General features: G+C 32.8%; 2 protein-coding genes across 2 annotated transcripts; one reads left to right on the forward strand and one right to left on the reverse strand.

Moving 5' to 3' along the window:
- Nucleotides 1-2145, forward strand: LOC132030974 (methanol O-anthraniloyltransferase-like). Its single transcript, XM_059420782.1, has 2 exons — nt 1-695; nt 1126-2145. The coding sequence occupies exons 1-2, from the start codon at nt 270-272 to the stop codon at nt 2029-2031; spliced, it is 1332 nt and encodes a 443-aa protein (XP_059276765.1). The 5' UTR covers nt 1-269; the 3' UTR covers nt 2032-2145.
- A 13327-nt stretch (nt 2146-15472) lies between these two features.
- LOC132030975 (probable RNA-dependent RNA polymerase 5) lies at nt 15473-20151 on the reverse strand. Its single transcript, XM_059420783.1, has 8 exons — nt 19599-20151; nt 18970-19195; nt 18503-18728; nt 18126-18268; nt 17607-17778; nt 16895-17033; nt 16646-16809; nt 15473-15890 (listed from the first exon to the last, which is right to left on the reverse strand). The coding sequence occupies exons 1-8, from the start codon at nt 19678-19680 to the stop codon at nt 15621-15623; spliced, it is 1422 nt and encodes a 473-aa protein (XP_059276766.1). The 5' UTR covers nt 19681-20151; the 3' UTR covers nt 15473-15620.

Here is a 20151-nt window from a genome sequence, read left to right on the forward strand (position 1 = left end):
GATAAATATGCACATATAATTATTATTTTCAAATTTGATCATTTTAAAGTACTTTAGTAGTGTAGGGTCCAACTTTCTCATCACCACATTTTTGTTATATGGATATACTCAAATCACTTAGGCGTTTGTATGTTGCATATTTGACACTATGTATCTAAATCCAAATGCTTACCAAGATTAAATATTTTCATTTCGATGTACATTTCATAAACCACTTTCATCATACACCGCTCTTTCTTTTATCGAATAGCACGTAATTGACATACACTATGCTAATTTCAATAACACATCACAAGCCAAAATTAATAGTTCCCGCTATAGTGACACCTCGGGGTACTAAACATCTTTCTGACATGGATGATCAAGGGAGTCTTCGTTTCCAAATTCCGATAATAATGTTTTACAAATATAATTCTTCAATGAAAGGCAAAGATCCTGCAAAATTTATCAATGATGGATTGTCTAAAGCACTAGTGTTTTACTATCCATTAGCTGGTAGGCTCATCGAAGGGCCTAATAGGAAGCTTATGGTAAATTGCAATGGTGAAGGAATTTTGTTTGTTGAAGCTGATGCACATGTGGAGCTTGAGAAATTAGGTGACTCCATTAAACCACCATGTCCATACTTGGATTTACTACTGCACAATATTCCTGGTTCTGATGGAATCATTGGCTGCCCTCTTTTGTTAGTTCAGGTAAACAACTAATATATATCCATTATCCTTTTTCTTTCAAAAACTTCGGGAATCATTGAGAATTGTTTGATCATCTTTTTCTGAGGAAGTATCAAAATAGAATTGACTTGAACTCGAGCCTGTTATTCGAAATCTTAGAAAAACAAAGAGGGAAGAAGAAGGTGGAGTCAAACCCACACCTATATATGGTGTAGGATACTCATGTAGTAGCGGAGCCAGAGACTCATTTGAACCTTCTTGATTAAAATTAGCTCCACGACTACTCCCCGAGATAAGAAAGGAAACAAAGTACATGCTACCTTCTTCTTCTTTTTTCAAGTTATTAGTCTTCCTCCTTTTATAAAGGGTTACTTGTAGTTATCTTTAAGTGAAATTTATACCATTAATGCATAGGAGTTAAATTCTTAAACTAACATATCTCTTTGCATAGGTGACCCGTTTTAGCTGCGGTGGATTTGCTATCGGATTCAGACTTAATCACACTATGATGGATGCCTATGGCTTGAATATGTTTCTAAATGCATTAAGTGAATTAATTCAAGGAGCATCTGCACCTACTATATTACCTGTATGGGAAAGGGATCTCCTAAGTGCTAGATCATCGCCATGCATTACATGTATTCACCATGAGTTTGATGAGCAAATTGAATCAAAAATTGCATGGGAATCTATGGAAGACAAGTTGATCCAGAATTCATTTTTCTTTGGAAATAAGGAGATGGAAGCCATTAGAATTCAAGTTTCTCCAAATTGTGAAACAACAAAATTTGAGCTACTAGTGGCGTTTTTATGGAAGTGTCGTACAATTGCTCTTGATTTGCACCCTGAAGAAATTGTTCAGTTGACGTACCTTATTAACATACGTGGAAAATCACTAAAATTTGAACTTCCATCTGGATATTATGGGAATGCGTTCATTAATCCAGTTGCAGTATCAAAAGCAGGACTTTTATGTTCAAATCCACTGACGTATGCAGTTGAATTGATCAAGAAACTTAAAGATCATATGAATGAAGAATATATAAGATCAGTAACAGATTTAATGGTGATTAAAGGGCGACCAAAGGTTACAAAATCATGGAATTTTATAATCGCAGATAATAGATCTGCTGGATTTGATGAATTTGATTTTGGATGGGGAAAGCCCATTTTTGGAGGGATTCCTTATGCTATATCTCACATTAGTTTTGGTGTGCCAGTTAAAAATGACAAGGGAGAAAAGGGTACTTTGATAGCTATAAGTTTGCCTCCATTGGCCATGAAAAAATTTCAAGAGGTTGTCTACGAGATGACTTTAAAAAATGTGGAAGGAGTCGACATAATCTCAAAGATGTAAGTTTTGTTCTTCGTTTCTACCTCATCAATGCGTCTTTTGGTTTCATCCTTTTTATATTAGAAAGTACGTGTAAGTCATGTTTGATATTTATGAATCAAAGTATCTGTTTCAATATATGTGATTGTATTCGATCGAGTACAGAATTTAAGCGATTTTTTTTTTTTTTTTTGAAATTTGTAATTTCTAGTCATCTGATAATTGCCTGTCAAACGGGAATAGAAATCAGTGACTAATTCGTGAGTGTTTAGTAAGAAAGTTCAAGAATTTTTTTATCTACTAATACTTCCATTCTTTAAAATAAATTGGGTTAACGGAGTAAGGGTAAATTTGAGCCACTTTTATACTTTAATGACATAAAAAAATAGTACAACATCTATGGGTGGTCTGGTAAGATGTATAATGAAAATAATTATAATATATAATTTGGTATAATTTTATCCAATGTTTGGTTGTAATTTGAAGCATGTACTATAACGTAATCCTTGTATAACATAATACACCAATTTATGTATAATTTTACACCAACAACATGGAATAATTAATCCATATATAACTTGTACATGGCTAAAGTACCAAAAGAACAAATTACCAATTTGGTTGAGTGATTTTATAAGAGAAACGCCCTGAGTTGGGTGATTTTATTAATACAAAACAAAGGTGAATGGTTTTGCTACATAATTCTTCATAGTTGAATGATCTTTTGACATATTTAGTCGATAAGTGTTTGGTTAATGATTGATGTTTGAATGTTGGTTCGCTCGACAAGAATGGATAGTCGAGTCAGTCTTGTATTTTCCCCTAAATTCGAAGCGTGAGCCTAACCATAAAACCAATTGAATACATAATTGATACTCCCTGGTCCCAAATTATCTGTTGTAATTAAAAAATAGTTATCTCAAATTATTTGTCCTTTTAGAAGTCCAAGACAAAATTAATCATGTTTTTCTTGTTTTACTCTCAGTAGTTATTGTTTTTTAAGACTACAAACACCTCAATTATGGATGATGTTATGATTTTTTAAATATCAAGTAAAATAGCTAAACTCCCTCCTAATTATTACTATTTTTTAAGGGACGTGTAAAAAGGAATCATGACAAATAATTTGAGACGGAGGGAGTAATTAACACCATATACTCCATAATTACGCGTTATAAAACATTTCAAGAGGTTTTCTCCATAACGAATTTTTCATGTTATATATATATATATATATATTTTTATTTTTTTTTGGTAAATAACTTTATATTACCAAATAGAATGTGAAGTACGATTTTCTCTCGAGCTACTGACATACGAGCCCCGTTGCGACATCACCTATATCTTAGCAAAGATCAACTGTGGTTCATCCATCCCCGTTTTGTTCTTCGTTTCTACCTCATCAATGCGTCTTTTGGTTTCATCCTCTTTTATATAGTAGAAAGTACGTGTAAGTATATGTTTGATATTTATGAATCCCCAAGTATCTGTTTCAATATATAAAGTGATTGTATTCTTTGGACTATCCAAGATGCTGCTAGGAATGTCGTCGAAGATGTTTCTATTCTTCCCATTTAAGAATCCACCTCACCCATAGCTTGTCTTTCCCGTGGCTATTTTTTAATTTTTTTTTTTTGATATCTACCACATTTAGTCCTCCCAATTTCTAGATCATCTTTCTTTGTCATCTCGGTCCCTTGTCCATAAAAAATTCCTACATAGCTTCTATGATCTTCATCACTTTCTTTCAAATATTTGAGCCCAAAACACTTGGATGGAAAACAAAACCGATTTAACAAGTTGTGTCCTACGCAGTGAGTCCATGATTTGATCCTACCGATGATCTTCTCTATCAAAGGTTTGCATTACACTACCGAAACTCGTTTTGTACTTAAAGTAAGAAAAGTTCACTAAATCCCGAATTCCTAGTTTTTTCTTCCACATCCCCTCGCCGATCCCACGGCGGTACACGAGCTTTTGTAGGGTTACTCAATACTTTTTTGGAATTGGCCACAATTGTACCGAACTAGTATCTAAAATAAATTGGACTAGATTCGCGGAAAATTAAAGTCCAAAGTACAGAAGTTGTTGTAATATTTGATATTCCATGGCCAAAGACAAACGGAAGGGGGACATTTAAGTCCTCTTCTACTTCCCATTCGTAATTATAGAATAGGAGACGGACTTCACACAGATCCAAACCACAAATTCACTAGGGAAACTCGTTGTAGTACTTGCTCCAGAACCATCTATGGAGGCCTTTTGCATGTCTATTTTAAGCATACACTCGGGGGACATCCCTTTTCTATAATGAAAATAATTAACGAATAGTATATATAATTCTCTTGGTATATTATTTTGTAAAGCATAGTACAACATGAAATGGGTCGAAATTCTTTAATGTTTGGTACCTGTAATTTGAAGCATTTTACTCTTGAAAGACGATCGCATTTGATAATCCTTCCTATGATTGTCCATAATACACCAATTTATGTATAATTTATACACCTCGATGTAATATTTTCCCGCAGTTCAACATCAATGGAATAATTAATCCATATATAATACCTCTGGTGGTCACTAATCTATTTATATGGTTCTATTCTACTTTTTATGCTAGCATGAAAATATGTTGAATTGGTGTCGCCTAATTGCAAACTTACCAAGTATGCTTTCCTCAACCGGTTTCTCCAAATTTCATGTTTTAGTACCCTTTCTTGTTCAAACAAAGATTTTATACACCCCGTAATTGTTGTCTAGTCTCCCGAATCCTATTTTCAACCTTTGAGAATTCCGTAGTATTTAGGTGTTTCATCGATTTTTCAATTTGTTCCATACCTCTACCATACCCTTGCCACAAAGGTGATGCTTGGTTTCTTAGCTCCTCTTTGCGGTCCGGTGCCTATTTTAAAGAGCATAGTTGAGATGGATCTTTTGATCCATATTTCTTGTGTACACGGGAATTTGTCCAAGTATAAAATAAGTGCCTTTGGTTAATGATTGATGTTTGAATGTTGGATTGGTATAGTTCGTAGTCACCAGATTTTGCCATAAAGGTGGATATGTTATGCGGCCATACACCGCAAGAAACTCCACCCTTAGTCGTATTTATCCCCGGCCAGCGCCGGATAAGTTGGTCGTGTGTGTTTACAACCGAGGTCCACTTTGCTTTGGTCCCATGCTATCCAAATCCTTCCTTTACCAAATTGATAGTTATCCTTCCACCATAAAGCACCTTCTTGATTTTATGTTGTTGACACTCTATGTTCTATGATAGCAATAACTACTATATTCTCTTTATTCATTATTCTACTAAACTCCTTATGCTTAAAAAGCTTATTGAAGCCCCTTACATTCCGTGGCTATTATCATTGAGAGCTTGTTGACGGATCGGAGGTTTGCTCCCGGTTCCGTACATCCCCGCCACCCCTTTGCACGCCTTTTGATTAAAAGTATTCTCCCGTGGGGTGTTCAAGACAAAACTTATTTCTTTACTCATCATTTGCCTTTCACTTCTTTCCAACCTTCATCACGATCAGTCCCTTTCCCCGAACTCTCGATGTTGCCATGCTTGTTTATCCTTGTTTTTTAAGAGGTTGTTTTGCTTGTTTTTCGTGGCGATATGGCCAATTTGACAAACAAAATTGGGGCCTCATAGCTAACAAATTGGTCAAAAAGCTTGCCACGAGCATCCATGACTTTCACGTTATGATTTTTTAACATCCATCTCTAAGTAAAATAGCTAAGATATTCTCTCGCTTCTTCGAAGTACACTCAATTATGTTCTTGCTAGCAATCCCGCTTTTTCCAAGGCTAGGTAGTGTTACCCATATGAGTATAGTCTTTAATATCTCATCACCGAAATTAAATGTGGCACTGAACAAATAATCAAAATATTTTCCTTATCGGCCGAGTTCGAATTGTATGATGAAGTACCCATCCTCATGTAGAATATGTTTGGTTTATACCCCGCATTCCATTGTTGCACAAACCTAAACATATCGTGGGAGAATCCCCAACAACATATAATATTAGGGCATTCTTCCATTGTTCCGCTTCCTTCTCTACCTCTTGCTTCTCCAATTGTGCAATTTTCACACCGTCTCTAATGATAGGAGGAATGAATTGCAGATTCGTGCCTTTTGAAGCCATAGTGTTACAAACAATTTTGCCCAAGTCTTCTCCTCTCGCTAGGATCGGAGGTATCATTTTTTAACACCTAGCGGTGTTTCTAATTCTAACCTTCGGCTTGTCCCGCATTTTCCGGAGGAATCTCGGAGGCGTGACGATTCGACTCCGTCACTTGCTTCATCATAGCTATGAACCCTAACCTCGCCATCTCTGCTCTCGCTATATTTTACTTTCATGTTATATTTTACTTCTCTTTAACATCATTGTACCTATAACAACAGTGACATTCATTATTGTGGTACCTTCTTTGTAAAATTACCTCTCTATAATAGTCATACTCAAATATTGTGTAAGAAATATATTATGTATTAAAATAAAATATTAAAATATTTATGGTAATCATTGTTAAGTTCATGCACATAGTAACTATCAAGTACGTATATCTAAAAGAAAAAAAATCAGAGTAATCTGATCTAGTCTTGCAAAATTTCAAATTAACCTATTTTCTATCTACTGATTTTGTACAATTTTATGCTTATTTCCCTGATTTTGGTACGTAGTTAGTCTATTTTAAGTTTGAAAGTTTGCGAGACTAAATCAGATTACTATGAAAAATATATTTTTCTCCTTTTAATATATGCAAACAACAGAATCTTACAATTTAATGTAGTCTTAATAATGAATTGGTATGATAATATCTCTGATTTTGTAGTTGCAGAACTTTAATTTTGCCATCTTCCTTTTATAATTTGAATTAATTTTGAATTTTGTAACTATATATACTGTTATATTTCTAGTCAAAAATAACATTATTCATCACATATTCTTTATTCACGCAATTTGGGGTCGAGACTTGAAATATTTAATTTTCAACTAATTTTAAATGCATATGTTCCTTAGATTTTAATTCTTTATCGGTATGGTACATTTAGTTATGGATTTATTAGTAATTTATTAATCTTTTCAATTTTAATTAATGAAATATGAAAATCAATTGAGATTTTAAAATTAACAAGTATTTTGTTTTCTTTTATAACATAAAAAGTACAGAAAATAATTTTTTGTGTACTTTTATTTATAACAGCTAAATGAGATTTAAACATCAAATGTGATATACATACATAACAACGCCTCACTATAGTAGCACTAAAATTTTCAGACAAACAATGCTATTATAGAAAGGTTTGCCTATATAATAGAGTTACAAATTTGGACATTAATGAGAAACTATAAACTATTCAATAATAGAAATGCGGACTTCAGCGCCATGTCCTCATTTTCAAGTACTTTTCAAGTTTTTATTTCTATTTTCAAGTTTTACAATGTTAGACCTTTGCCTAATATTTTAGAAGTTCAAATCCAATTACTCAATATGTAGGGGTGTACATGGACCGGGTTGGGTAGTAAATTTTAAACACCAAACCAAACCAAACCAATTGCTTCGGGTTTTTAAATTTATACACCAAACCAAATCAATAAAATTCGAGTTTTTCAACCTCGGGTTTTATCGGGTTATTCGGTGTTCTCGGGTTATTCGGGTTTTTTTTTCCGGAATAGTCTTGATACAAAACAGATAACTTTTACTTCAAATATTTCTTTAGTCCTATTAAGATACAACTATGTAATTAGGGTGTTTCATAAGAAAATAACACAAAATGTGAGAAGAGTGATGACATTGTATTAAAACATTCAACAAAAGATAATAAAATCGGTTAAAATAAAAATCGGTTAAAATAAACATTGCTAATTAATAAGCCATAAAGAAAATTACCATAATCTAAAAATACTAAGTTATGCTAAAATAAGTACGGCTAATAAGTATTATTTACATGGCAAGAAAAAAAAACTTAAGTTATGTATTTTCACTCTCTAAACTAATTATGCAAAACTAAAGAATAGATATCCAACATTATTATCATTTCTAGTGGTAAATTGAATTCCTTTTGTTAGTATTAGTGTTGAGTTGGTTTTGATTTGAACTTTATATGAGTTACTAACATTCAAGTGATATAAAACTTATTCGCATTCAAAATTCTAAGTTCAAACTTGAATGATATCATAATAGATAAAAAAAACTACGAAAAAATTAAGAAATGTTTATAAATTACATTACAAATAAATATTTTTATGTATAAAATATTTTAAAAATTGAATACATCTAATGTCGGGTTGGTTTGGTTCGGTTTGACTTTTTTTAGCTAAAACCAAACTAAACCAATTATGGTCGGGTTTTTTTCACCAAACCAAGTCAAACCAAACCACTAGTCGGTTTTTTTTTCTCGCTTTGACCGGTTTAGTTTGTCGTTTACTTTTGTACACCCCTACAGATATGTTTAAAAGTTTTTTGCAATAAAAACCAAGGTTTTGTGTATTGAACCATATGTCTTAACATTTTCTAACTTAAAAGAACCGTTGGAGATGTTATTTGTCAAGCTCACCTATATTTATAATAATAACAATAAAATTTCTATTTTATATTACTTTTTCCATTTCAATATAAATAAATTTCTGACACTTTTTTTGTGGTCCAATATGAATGAATTATTCAAAATCCAAAGATGTCTTAATTGGCTTCCATTATCTAATAAGTACCTGCCAAACGCGAATCGAAATCAAAGGCTAATTCGTGAGTGTTTATCTAAATTAAGAAACTTCCAAGAATTCTTTATCTACATACTTCAAAATAGTTTTTGCACTTGTACATTCCTCAATTAAGGTCATGTATCCAACTTCTTCTCCAAGTTGCACATCCATTTATTTAGCGACATCACGAGATGTTTCCACTATCCCCCGTGGCTGGGTACATGCTATCTTTCAAGAAAGCAAAGCTTTCCAAGTATCATACAAGCATTATGCTCCCAAAAACCCTGACTTGAAATTTTGGTGTGGATCTTTTCTGTTACGATGGGTACCATTTTACTAGTATGTTACAAATTGGTTCATCCACATGAACACAAGGCACTAGCAATTTGTCATGTCAAACATAGCCACTTAGATACCTAACCCCCCCCCCTCCCTACACATACTCTGTCTCTCTCAAATATGACCCAATTGGTCATATAAATTACCTCATATTAATGTAATTGATATTCTACACTTTTATAGGAAAAAGTGGAACAGACGAAATGTATGAAATTTGTCTATAGAGAGCCTTGTGCCAAAAAAAGTGTTACAAAGATCCTTATCCTAATCACCAGGTTGGTTCACAAATTTGACTTTTTCATTTCAAACACACTATCCCGACTATAAAGCAAAATTGAAACAGTACATCCAACCAAAAAATTCCCTATTTTCTTTCTCACTAATTTCTTTACTTTTTCACCAATTCAGAGGCTTAAGTTTCTAACATTCAAAATTTCAGTAAATTAAACTCAAAATCAAGATACACAGAATTAAATCAAGAATGGTGATTTAAGGCATCAAAATGATAACACAAAATAATGGATAAAAAAGGCATGGATTTTTCCGTTGATCATCATACCTTTGAGTTCACCGTGACTATTTGGAGCAGTGAGCTAGAATTTGAATTTTGAGAATGAATGATGTTGTTAAACATTTGACTGACTATTTATATTTCCTTGCTAGTTAAATCTTGATGCACTATCTTTGTAATGGCCAGTGATTATAGATTGTTGCTAAAAGAAAATGGCAGAAATACTTTTGTGAGGAAATGACCGGAAGTAACTGAAATATGTCTTTTGTTCAAGAAAAAGGAAAAATGAAGAAGAATTGCTTTGAATATGTGGGTGAAGAAAAAGGCAGCAAAATATGAATTTGGAAGAACTAGAGGAAATAGAACAGAAATGGCTGCGTATTATGTGTGGGTCGGGGCGGGGCGGCGCCGGGTTTGGGTATCTATATCTATATCTATATATATTAGTATTAAAAAGAGGATAGTTTACCATCGAATTGTGACAAGTGGCAGCGTAGGATAATGCCACGTGGTAGTTTTAGGACAAAAAATAGTTAATAGTTAGTAATTAGTTGTTAGTTATTGTTTTTAATTTAAAAATAATTAAATATCAATATTTTCTAGGAAACATATACCTCTATATATTGGATTTAAGTTAAATTAACAAATAAAGAATTTAGATTACAACATAAATTATTTGAATTTGATTTGAAAACTAACCCCAAGTGCACGTCACTTACCCCATTTCCCCCACTAACTCACACACACACGCAAGGTTAAAAATTTTAAAAGTTTAAAAAGTTTTAAAACATGTTTTTTGGATTTTCTTTTTATAGTAAATTTTATTTTCAGTAAAATATAAGAATACTAAACCGTTTTTTGGGCTCCTTCTTTGTAGCAAGTAAAATACAAGTTTTTGTTTCCCTTTTTTATTTTATTAAATTTGTATTTATCCAAACCACTATCCTAAGCAGTTTAAGTTTTTGAATTTGGAATTACTTACAATTATTTTTCATAGTTCAAATTTATCATTATCAAGACACAATCACTTTCAAAATATAATAAACTTCAACTAGGTACATGGAAACATTATTTTGAAATGAATTTTGCAAATATTTTTCATGAGTCACATTTTAGACCTTTAATACGTAAATTTTGTTTACATTTTTCAAAAAGAAAGAACATTTCCAAGAGTAACCCCATGTTTTCATTAGTTTTTTTAATTTAAAATTAATTACAACTGATGTTTTACAGTTAAAAGTATTTGTTGTCCGTGATCACAAGTTTTAAAAATATCTAAGTTTTTAAGGAAACATATACATCTATATATTGCAAATTACTTATTTTGAAACCTATTTTGCTTAAATGCCTATGTAGATTGTTCTTCTAAGATTATTACATGAGGAATTTAAGTTATTTATATAGTAGTAACTTCAATAATCGAAGCCTTCCCGTTAAAATTTTATTTTCTTCTTTATACTAATTGAAATATACACGTATAAAGAAATAAATCTCTTTATAGTAGCAAAATGGATTCTTGTCTATTGATTAAAAAAAAAAAAAGACTTTTTATAACCAATCAAGTCTTTAAAGCCCTTTTGACAATAACTGGTAAGTTTTAAGTGTAACAATTGATATTATAATTATAAATAAGCAATCACACGTTGGATAGAAATGTTGAAATTGAGTTGAACTTATGTTCTATTACTGTACTTCAAATACTTTTTCAGGCAATTGTGCAGTTACTAACATGTTAGTAAATTGATGTGTTTGGTTAAACAAATTCTAGTAAGTTGTTCTTTTATTAAATAACTAAAATATCCTTAAAATTTTATAAATATTATAAGTCTAAAAGTATCTTAATGAAGAAAATGAGGACCGACAGGTATGGAGTAAAGATGATTTTATTAACCTTTGCATTGTTATTTTGCAGGATTCCACTGATAACACTGATATATCTGTTGCAAATACTCCTGCCAAGATAGGTATATAAGATACTAGAACAGTAGTTGATGATGACCCAAATGCACTACTAGCCGGAAAGAAGATCAAGAGAGTATTGAAGAAGAAGAAAATTGCATAAGTTATTGTATGTGCAGGTCTTGGAGAATCATTATTTAGTCATGTTTATGGTTTTCTTTATATTTTGTTCCTAGGAAATTTCTTTTGGTTATAAACAATATGGTACTCTATAATATCCAAGTTTCTGATAGGGATCAATTTTTTGGATATACTCTAATTTATGCTTCATTAAACTGGTGTTTCGATTGATATTTTGAAGCCTATTATACCTTATTTCTATTAAACGGCTAGCATGTTGTCACCTTGAAACTGAGGATGTTGGTTGAATGGAAGTGAGAAACATGTTGGTCTAAAAATAATAATAATGGAGTCATCAAATTGACAATGGTCTTTGTTGAATTGGATATTAGCAAACCAATTTGCAAGATTATTGTCCAGAAAACTTATAAAATGGTTATCTAATAATTGAATTTACAGGTATCTAGACTGAATTGGGATGCACATATAAAATTACAAATTCAGTGTCTTCAAGAATACATTTGTTAGATTTGGGGGGTAGAAATGAGCAGGATTAATAGTATATTTTTGGAGAAAAAGGTCCACAGCAACATTGACCTGAATGCAAATTATCAATGAGAGACAGCAAAAAAGCTGAATTTGTAAAGATACAGGGCTGTCATGAAGATATCATATTTCATTAACAAGGCAACCAATACTTACTGTATTTTTTATTTTATTTTTGCCGGAAAGGACAACATTTGCTCCATCAATAATAGCTTTAGATGGTCCATAATAATCAAACAATTTCTGCAGCCATTAACATTTGTTTTACCCTAATTAGAGACACAAATGATCTCTATACTATTTAAAGAAATGATCAGTATTGAAGCAGTAACAGCTACATATACCATAAAAAAAAATTAATATGTAATAAGATTGATCCAAAAAAATGAGAATATAAAATCTGCAATATGTCACACATGGTGCATAAATACATCTGTTTCTACTATCTAATGATCCGCGCATCGCGCGGGTACGTATACTAGTTTTTATTTAAAATCGGATAATTTTATGGGAATTGGGGTTTTCCATCCAATTTTATGGGAATTGGGGTTTTCCATCCAATTATGGGTGTATACTTATTAGACGGCATGGGGTATTTTTGTTCACTATCACTAACTGAAAATATGAATTTATTTTCCGTATTCAGTATGATTTGATATCACATGTTGATCCAGCCAGTTGGTTTGCTCGGTCACATGCAGTCAGGTACCGTGTTCGGGGCGTGACATTATATGAGGGTATTTGATTAGACACGAAGTTTAAGAACTTCTGAAACTTATGGCCTAAAATAAACCCTAAAAATTTGTATGACTAGAAATTATTTTATTAAGGGTAGAAAGATAAATTTAAAATTGAATTGTTACTAAATATAGAAAGATGTTACATTCTTTTTTGGACTGACTAAAAAGGAAAGCGTGTCACATAAATTGAGACGGAAAGAGTATAATATACACGAAAAAAATTGTATGAGTCAAGAAAAACTTGTTTGAATCTCAAAATCTATAGCTAAGGTGCCACATAAACTGTGACGGAGGGAGTGAAACCATACTTTTTAAAATATTCATGAGGGTTAAATGGGAAATAATCAAATAAAAAGAAGATACTACCAGATAATAAAACAAAAAAGAGATGAAAATATTAAACAAAAAGACACAGAGCTGCACCTGCATTTCGGTGGTCACCCCACCGTGTGGATTCGCTGCACACGTGCATTTCTATGATGACGAACAGCAAGTATAGTATTTAATTTTAGTGGGAGTTTAATAACATTTTAAACATATATATATATATATATATATATATATATATATATATATATATATATATATATATATATATAATGTAGATATATATATATTGTAGAAACACTTCAGCTTTCGTTAAAAGGATAAATTTGAGGTTATTTTTGCAGAAATAAACTACTCTATTCAATTTATTTTTCATTCTAACTTGTTTTACAATTAACAAGTTGAAAATAGACATGTCTAGATCACATTGCATGTAATTTTCATACTACACATCCATACTTGATATATGTAATTTGATTATGTTGTTATGCATGATCAAGAAAAATTTAATTACGATAAGTGTACCAAAAATCTCCTTAATTTTATACTAGCATAATCGATGGAAATTGTTTGGTGGTATTTTAGATTATGTTAGCAAATTGTTTAGAAATTTTTACACTGTTAAGAAGTTATTAAAAAGTATACACCAAATATTATTAATTTGGTCTCTTTCCTCTCTCCCATAAACCAAAATATTCCAGTAATTTCTCTCTAGATACTTCCAGATTCGTCTCCAGATTAGTCTCCTTATTAGGCCAAAGGGAGGGAGTTATGTTTTTGATAAGTTTTGATACTGAACTTGCCGCTTATTTGGATTGGTTGTTAGCATATTTATTATATTGTGTTGTTAGTTTAAATATAATATTTATTTTGATTGTTATTTAGAGTTTTTGTATTGTATTGTTAAATACATTTGTTTCTTAAATTTTACTGTATCGTATCGTTAAATTCATTGTAACGTAACGACGAAAAGTCTCATTTACGTATCAACCGATTTGGTGTTATCGCGTCTTTACCTTATTTATTTTTTCTCATTTTGTCTTTACTTATTATCTACTAATCATATTATATCCGTTATCGTACCTTTTTATGATAAGCTCTATACCGTACCCTACTTTTCTTATAGGTTATCCTTCAAATTGTTGATGTCTAACATTATGTAACGACGATCGACGGGAAACGATACAATCTATCCAAACATTGTATTCATCAAAACAATACAGTACAATACAACATAATACTATATAATATGATACATTATGAAACAATATGTAACAACCATCCAAACAAATGTAACAACCATCCAAACAAAGTGTTAATAGGATAGCCTATTTGGTTTTTATGTTTTTAAAAAGGGTTTATTTTAGAGAATTGAGGTATTTGACCAAGCTAAAAAAAAAAAAAATACTTTTAAGTATAGTAGCAGACACTATTTTTAGAATCTAAAAGGAGTAGCTTTGCCCAAAAACACTTACGGAATCTTTACTACCCTAATATTGATAAAAGGGCTTTTGAGATTGATTGTCAAAAACAAACTACTATTTTCCAAAACTGTTTTTTCATAAAGCACGTCTCATAAAAACATTTTTTAGAATAAGCAGATTTTGAAAGCTTGGTGATTGTTTTTTCTTTGGCCACCATATATATATATATATATATATATATATATATATATTAATTGTTGTGCTATAAATATGTCATGTTTTATTTATTGCATGATTATAAAAGAAAATTCAATATTTTGAGCTCATAATATAACATACAATTATAAGGCTATATATAATGTATAATCGAAGTGGGAGATTGTTAGAAATTATGGACTTGCACATATTGAGTGTATATATTGCTGTCATTAAAAGGTGGTATACTAAGGTTTTAAATTAAATGGCCCTAAGATACCTCATAAAAATATGAGCTTTTATATGTGGATTCATGATGTAATTTCTAATTTAATGTTTGACTAATTACATTTATAATACAAAAACTGTTTGCTAAGAGGGTTATGATGATGTAGGGTTTCTTTTCGAATATTGCTCTTTCTTGGTTTGGAAGACTAATAATCACAAGACCAAGAATTTCATTCTCTCATGAATTCAGGCATATATTTCCACATCTAGTTATTTTCTCGTGATATAATTTGACAATATAGATCATTAAAGATGGCGATTTTCATCTTAAAGATTTGTCCCAACATTGCATACATTTTACAAAATGTCCGCATTTTGTTTTTATTAAAAGTCGTCTAATGTAAAGAATCGGGATGAAAATATAAGAACGCAAGAAAAGCAATATATACACTAAAATAGGTACCCACTAAATAGCAATATACAACAAAACATAGCCGGTGTGATCTCATAAGTGGGTTATACACTAAATAGCAATATATACACTAAATCATCAACACATATATTTACATGCTAAGAGACTTCTTTGTTCCTCAAGTTCAATAATTTGTGCAATATAGAAGGTGAAACGGCCATGACGTTTTGGTTATGTTCTTTAGCATGGAGCTCAGCATGAAGCCTACAAAGGGCTGAACCTGCAACTTTCCATGCAAAACCACATTTTTTGACATCGCCTTTAGCTTTTGCATAATCATAAGTCACGCGATAAATAGCAAGCGCATGGTTAAATATGTCCGATTTACTCCCTACGCTCTCCTCCATATCCGGCGCTTCATATAGCAGCTGCACAAGAATTTACAAAAACAAGGTATAAATGAACACTCATGGTGAAAAAATCTGTTACATTGGGAATCAAGAGAGAGGAAGGAGGAATGGGGCCGGTGAGAATTGAATTCATAGTTATTGTCTTGAAAACTCTCATCGATACCAATAGATTGTAAGCCTTTGTGGTACTCATAATGACTTCTTACAAGGGAAAATGTCCAAATATTGACCTACTACACAGAATATCTAGTTTAACCCTCTGTACTTCGGGGTCTTGCCTTTATCGGAACGTGAACTGAGTTACCCTCCATTATAATTTAGTTAGGGTCCGTGCTAAAGCTCCGTTGGAGCCCAAGGGCAATTACGATCCCACAGTATAACAGAAGGTAACATTAAGATATTTCATATAGTAGCGGGTATTTTTCAACTTTTTCCCTTGATTGTTGAGTTTGTTATGGACCTTGCGCCTAACTCAATCCCAAAAACTAGCTCATGAGGGAAGGATTACCCAAGACCATATAAAGAGACCTCTCATCCCTAAGTGAGCCGATGTGGGACTCAACACCCCCAGCATGTCCAGGATTGAATATCTGGAGTGTGGACAATATAAGATGTGGGCCCAACATCGGGTGAATAATTATTGAGATGGGTCTAGCTTTGATACCGTGTTATGGACCTTGGGCCTAAGTCAATCCAAAAGCTAGCTCATGAGGTGAGCCGATGTGGGACTCAACAAAGGTAATTTCTCAAAGATGGACAGAAGGAGGTATTACCTGTTTGTACTTTTTGATAACCTGGTCAGCTAAGTCATTTTTTGATTCACTGCTGGTGTTCAGCGCTTCCGTCATCTCACGTCTGTAATTTCTGTACCTTTCTTCCCATAACCTCAAGTATGTCCTGGGGATTTCGACCTCAAAAGCCGAAAGTTTCTTAATTTCTGGACATACAAAAAGCAAGATATATCAAATCCATAACCAGTCAGCAATTGCAATATTCAATCGGTATATGGATCAAACACTTGCCTACAGCAGTTGGTTCTTCAGCTTTAAATTTATCAACCCGGTCATAAATTTCTCCTAAGACTGAGGTAGAGTGATAGCTTTCTTTCTTTTGCAAGAAATGTGGAAACTTGTCTACCTTCAACCTCTTTGGTATGAAGACCTGTGGATTGAAACAAGAGTGGTAAGTCAAGAATTTGATAAGTCAACAAGATTAAAAACATTAACAAAACGTTTATCTTCCAAGGGTGTGTTTGGTATGGAACATTTTCTCTAGGAAAACATGTTCCATTGTGGCATTATGCATTGATTGTCTCCTCCCCACACTTCATTACATCCTACCCCCTCCTCCCATAGGCCTCCATCCCCACCATTCCTCATAGTGTTTGCCTAGAACTAGATTATATACAAATGTTTTGGGAAAATATTTTTTTTCTGTTCAAGTAAAACGTCCACTTATTTTCCAGGAAAACATTTTCCTTCATACCAAACACACCCCAAATATCTAATCTAGCTTCGGAAGCTAGGTATATTGTGAAATCACTAACGGACTAGATATGCATATTTTTCTTCAAAACATGATAGTGAATCTGAGGTTATCAGGTAAGAGAGACATCAAACTGGTATAAAAGATAGGGAACAGATAAGTAGAAAACACTCACATAAAGAGCACAATGATTGAGTATAGAATTGTTAATAAGGGATATCAAACAGAGATCAGGTTAGAGCAAGTAACCTTATTCCCACTTTTTGGTGCATCTATAGCGTCATAGTACAAATCAATCAACTTGGACAACTTTTCTGTCACAGACCTCGTCTCTTCATTCTCGGTGGTGTTATTTTTCCCCAATATCAGAAGTCTATCCATGAGTGCATACCAGTTAGCAGAAGCGTCAGCCATGCTATAGCTGAAAGAGTAAACTAACTCTCGTGAATAAAAGCGAAACATGAGCATTTAATTTAGTACACAGAAAGTTTAACCAGGTCAAAATGAAAATAACTTATCAACCACGATCTTTCAGAAAAGATTTTTCATTGTCATCTGCTGCTGATTAGCTCGGGGACTTCCCGAGAATGAGCAACTTTTACCATTCAGACATACTAGAATTGTATGTCGCACTCTTCATGGAGCCGAGGAGACATATGTTTTGACAATATCAAAGAAACATATTCTTATTTTGCAAGTCAAAAAAGGGCATTCTAGACTGAGAAAGTACTATATTACATACTTCGATTAGTATATTATAATACTTACTTTGGCATCCTAGTTTCTAGAAATGTCCGAAAGAGTTCGTGCTCCCTTTCCTCTGCAGAGAAGTTGTTGGGCTTCCTATGCAATGTCTTCGGCGTTGAATAGATTCGGCTCCACGGTGTACTTGCAGTGTAATATTTTAACAGCTGAAGACATACAACATAACATGCTCAAATTGGACGGAACTCATTGACTATTTTCATTTATTCAACAAATGAAACGACATCACAATACGTTCTTTTCTGTTTTCATTTATCGATTTTCAATTATCAATTCTAATTGGACATGTAAAGTGCAAGAGGACCCAATCTGAAGCAGTTCAATTAAATCATTAAGCAGAGAGATTAGAACAGTGAGCTGGTAGTGGAGATAAAGTTGACCTGGGGGTTCTGAGAGACCCAATATTTATCTCCATCAAAATCGCCATTAGCAATTTCAGTGGCTGCGGATCTTGGACCTTTTGTCGAGAAAAATATTCCATATTTAGCATTTCCAACTATGTCTCCGAGGTTCTTCACAGGGACAGCACGTAGTCTGTGGATATCACCAAAATGAAGCCCAGGATTCCTGTATACTAGTACCTCTCCAAATATTTGCCCATGTTCACTGCATAAAATGGCGTAGCTTACTTGGTAAGTTTCCAGTTAAAAATACAGGCTCAGCAACCTTGTCATTAGACTAATGTGCAAATGTTCATCGATGTTGACAGTGTCAAAACAAGCAAAAAAAGTTTTTTTAGTGAATCATCAGCATATAACCCTTCCTACGGTTTGGACGACAAGGATCACATATATATATATATATATATATATATATATATATATATATATATAAACAGTATACTTACAGAATAACACAGACTTCATGAGGATTTAAAGTATCAGTGGGATCAGCTGTTCCCATTAGATAGAAAGTATCAGAGATAGGAAGTCTTCCTGCTTTCAGCCCATTTCTTTCTTCCTTTGCCAGGGAAGATAGACAACACCAAAGATATGGTTCAGTGAGAGGTACTCCAGCCATTATCATACTTGTGGCAATAGAGGCATCATCACGATCTCTATGGTTCACTGCAACTGCATGGAGACGACCAATAAAAGTAAAGAGTAAAGGTCAGATTAGACAAAGCAATACAGAGACTTAAAACCGAGTCATGCATACTAAGATCAGTGCAGGTAAAGGACTGGTTTGATTAAAACTTCTCTATCATATCCACAAAGACGGCTACAGAGGATGATGATTTAAAATCGGTATTGACACCAGCATGTTAAATGTTCAAATAAACATGTAATGCTTTCAAGACATTACACAAAAACGTTCACATGCTGAAATTTAAGCAAAATTGCACATAAGTTTAAAGTTGTCATGTAACTGTATCTGAAGGTCAACACTTCTCCTGGTACATGCTAGATTATAAACCTTAAACAGTTGCAGAGAAACTTTAGTTTTATTATATTCGTTTTGTAAAACTAGAGTTACCTTTTAGTGCTGTCACCTCATCTGAGTATAACCTTTGTGTCTCCTCCAAAGTATTCTTAAGTATATCAAAGAAATACTCCATGGGAACACCTCCATAAGTCAATAGAGCAATAAGGGTTCTTGATAGATAAGTATTCCTAGGTTTAATACTGAAAGAACATAAAAAGTGTCAGTTTCAGGTAAGCCCATGCGGACATATTTACCTGCAATGTCTGTAGCTGAAGAAATTTTAACAGAAAATTCTGTAATACAGAGATAGCATGCAAAAATTCCTTTTAAAAAGTAATCACTGGAAGGGGGATATGTCCATTTTTTAGAGCCAGTCATAATATGTAAGTTGATCCTCCAATCTCCACCAAGGAATCCTAGTGGTAAACCTTATTTTTCTTTTTCTTTTTCATTAGGAGACCTGTCATGAGCTCGAATAGGCTCAAATAAGAAAATAAGAGCATGGTTCAGATTATAACACGTGGACGTTAGGGATATAATTTCAACTTAATGAGCTCCAACGGTTCAGATTTAATTTCCTTGTTGAGGTGTATATAACGACCTC

Source organism: Lycium ferocissimum, chromosome 9 (assembly GCF_029784015.1).
Source record: "Lycium ferocissimum isolate CSIRO_LF1 chromosome 9, AGI_CSIRO_Lferr_CH_V1, whole genome shotgun sequence".
Taxonomy (NCBI): Eukaryota; Viridiplantae; Streptophyta; class Magnoliopsida; order Solanales; family Solanaceae; genus Lycium; species Lycium ferocissimum.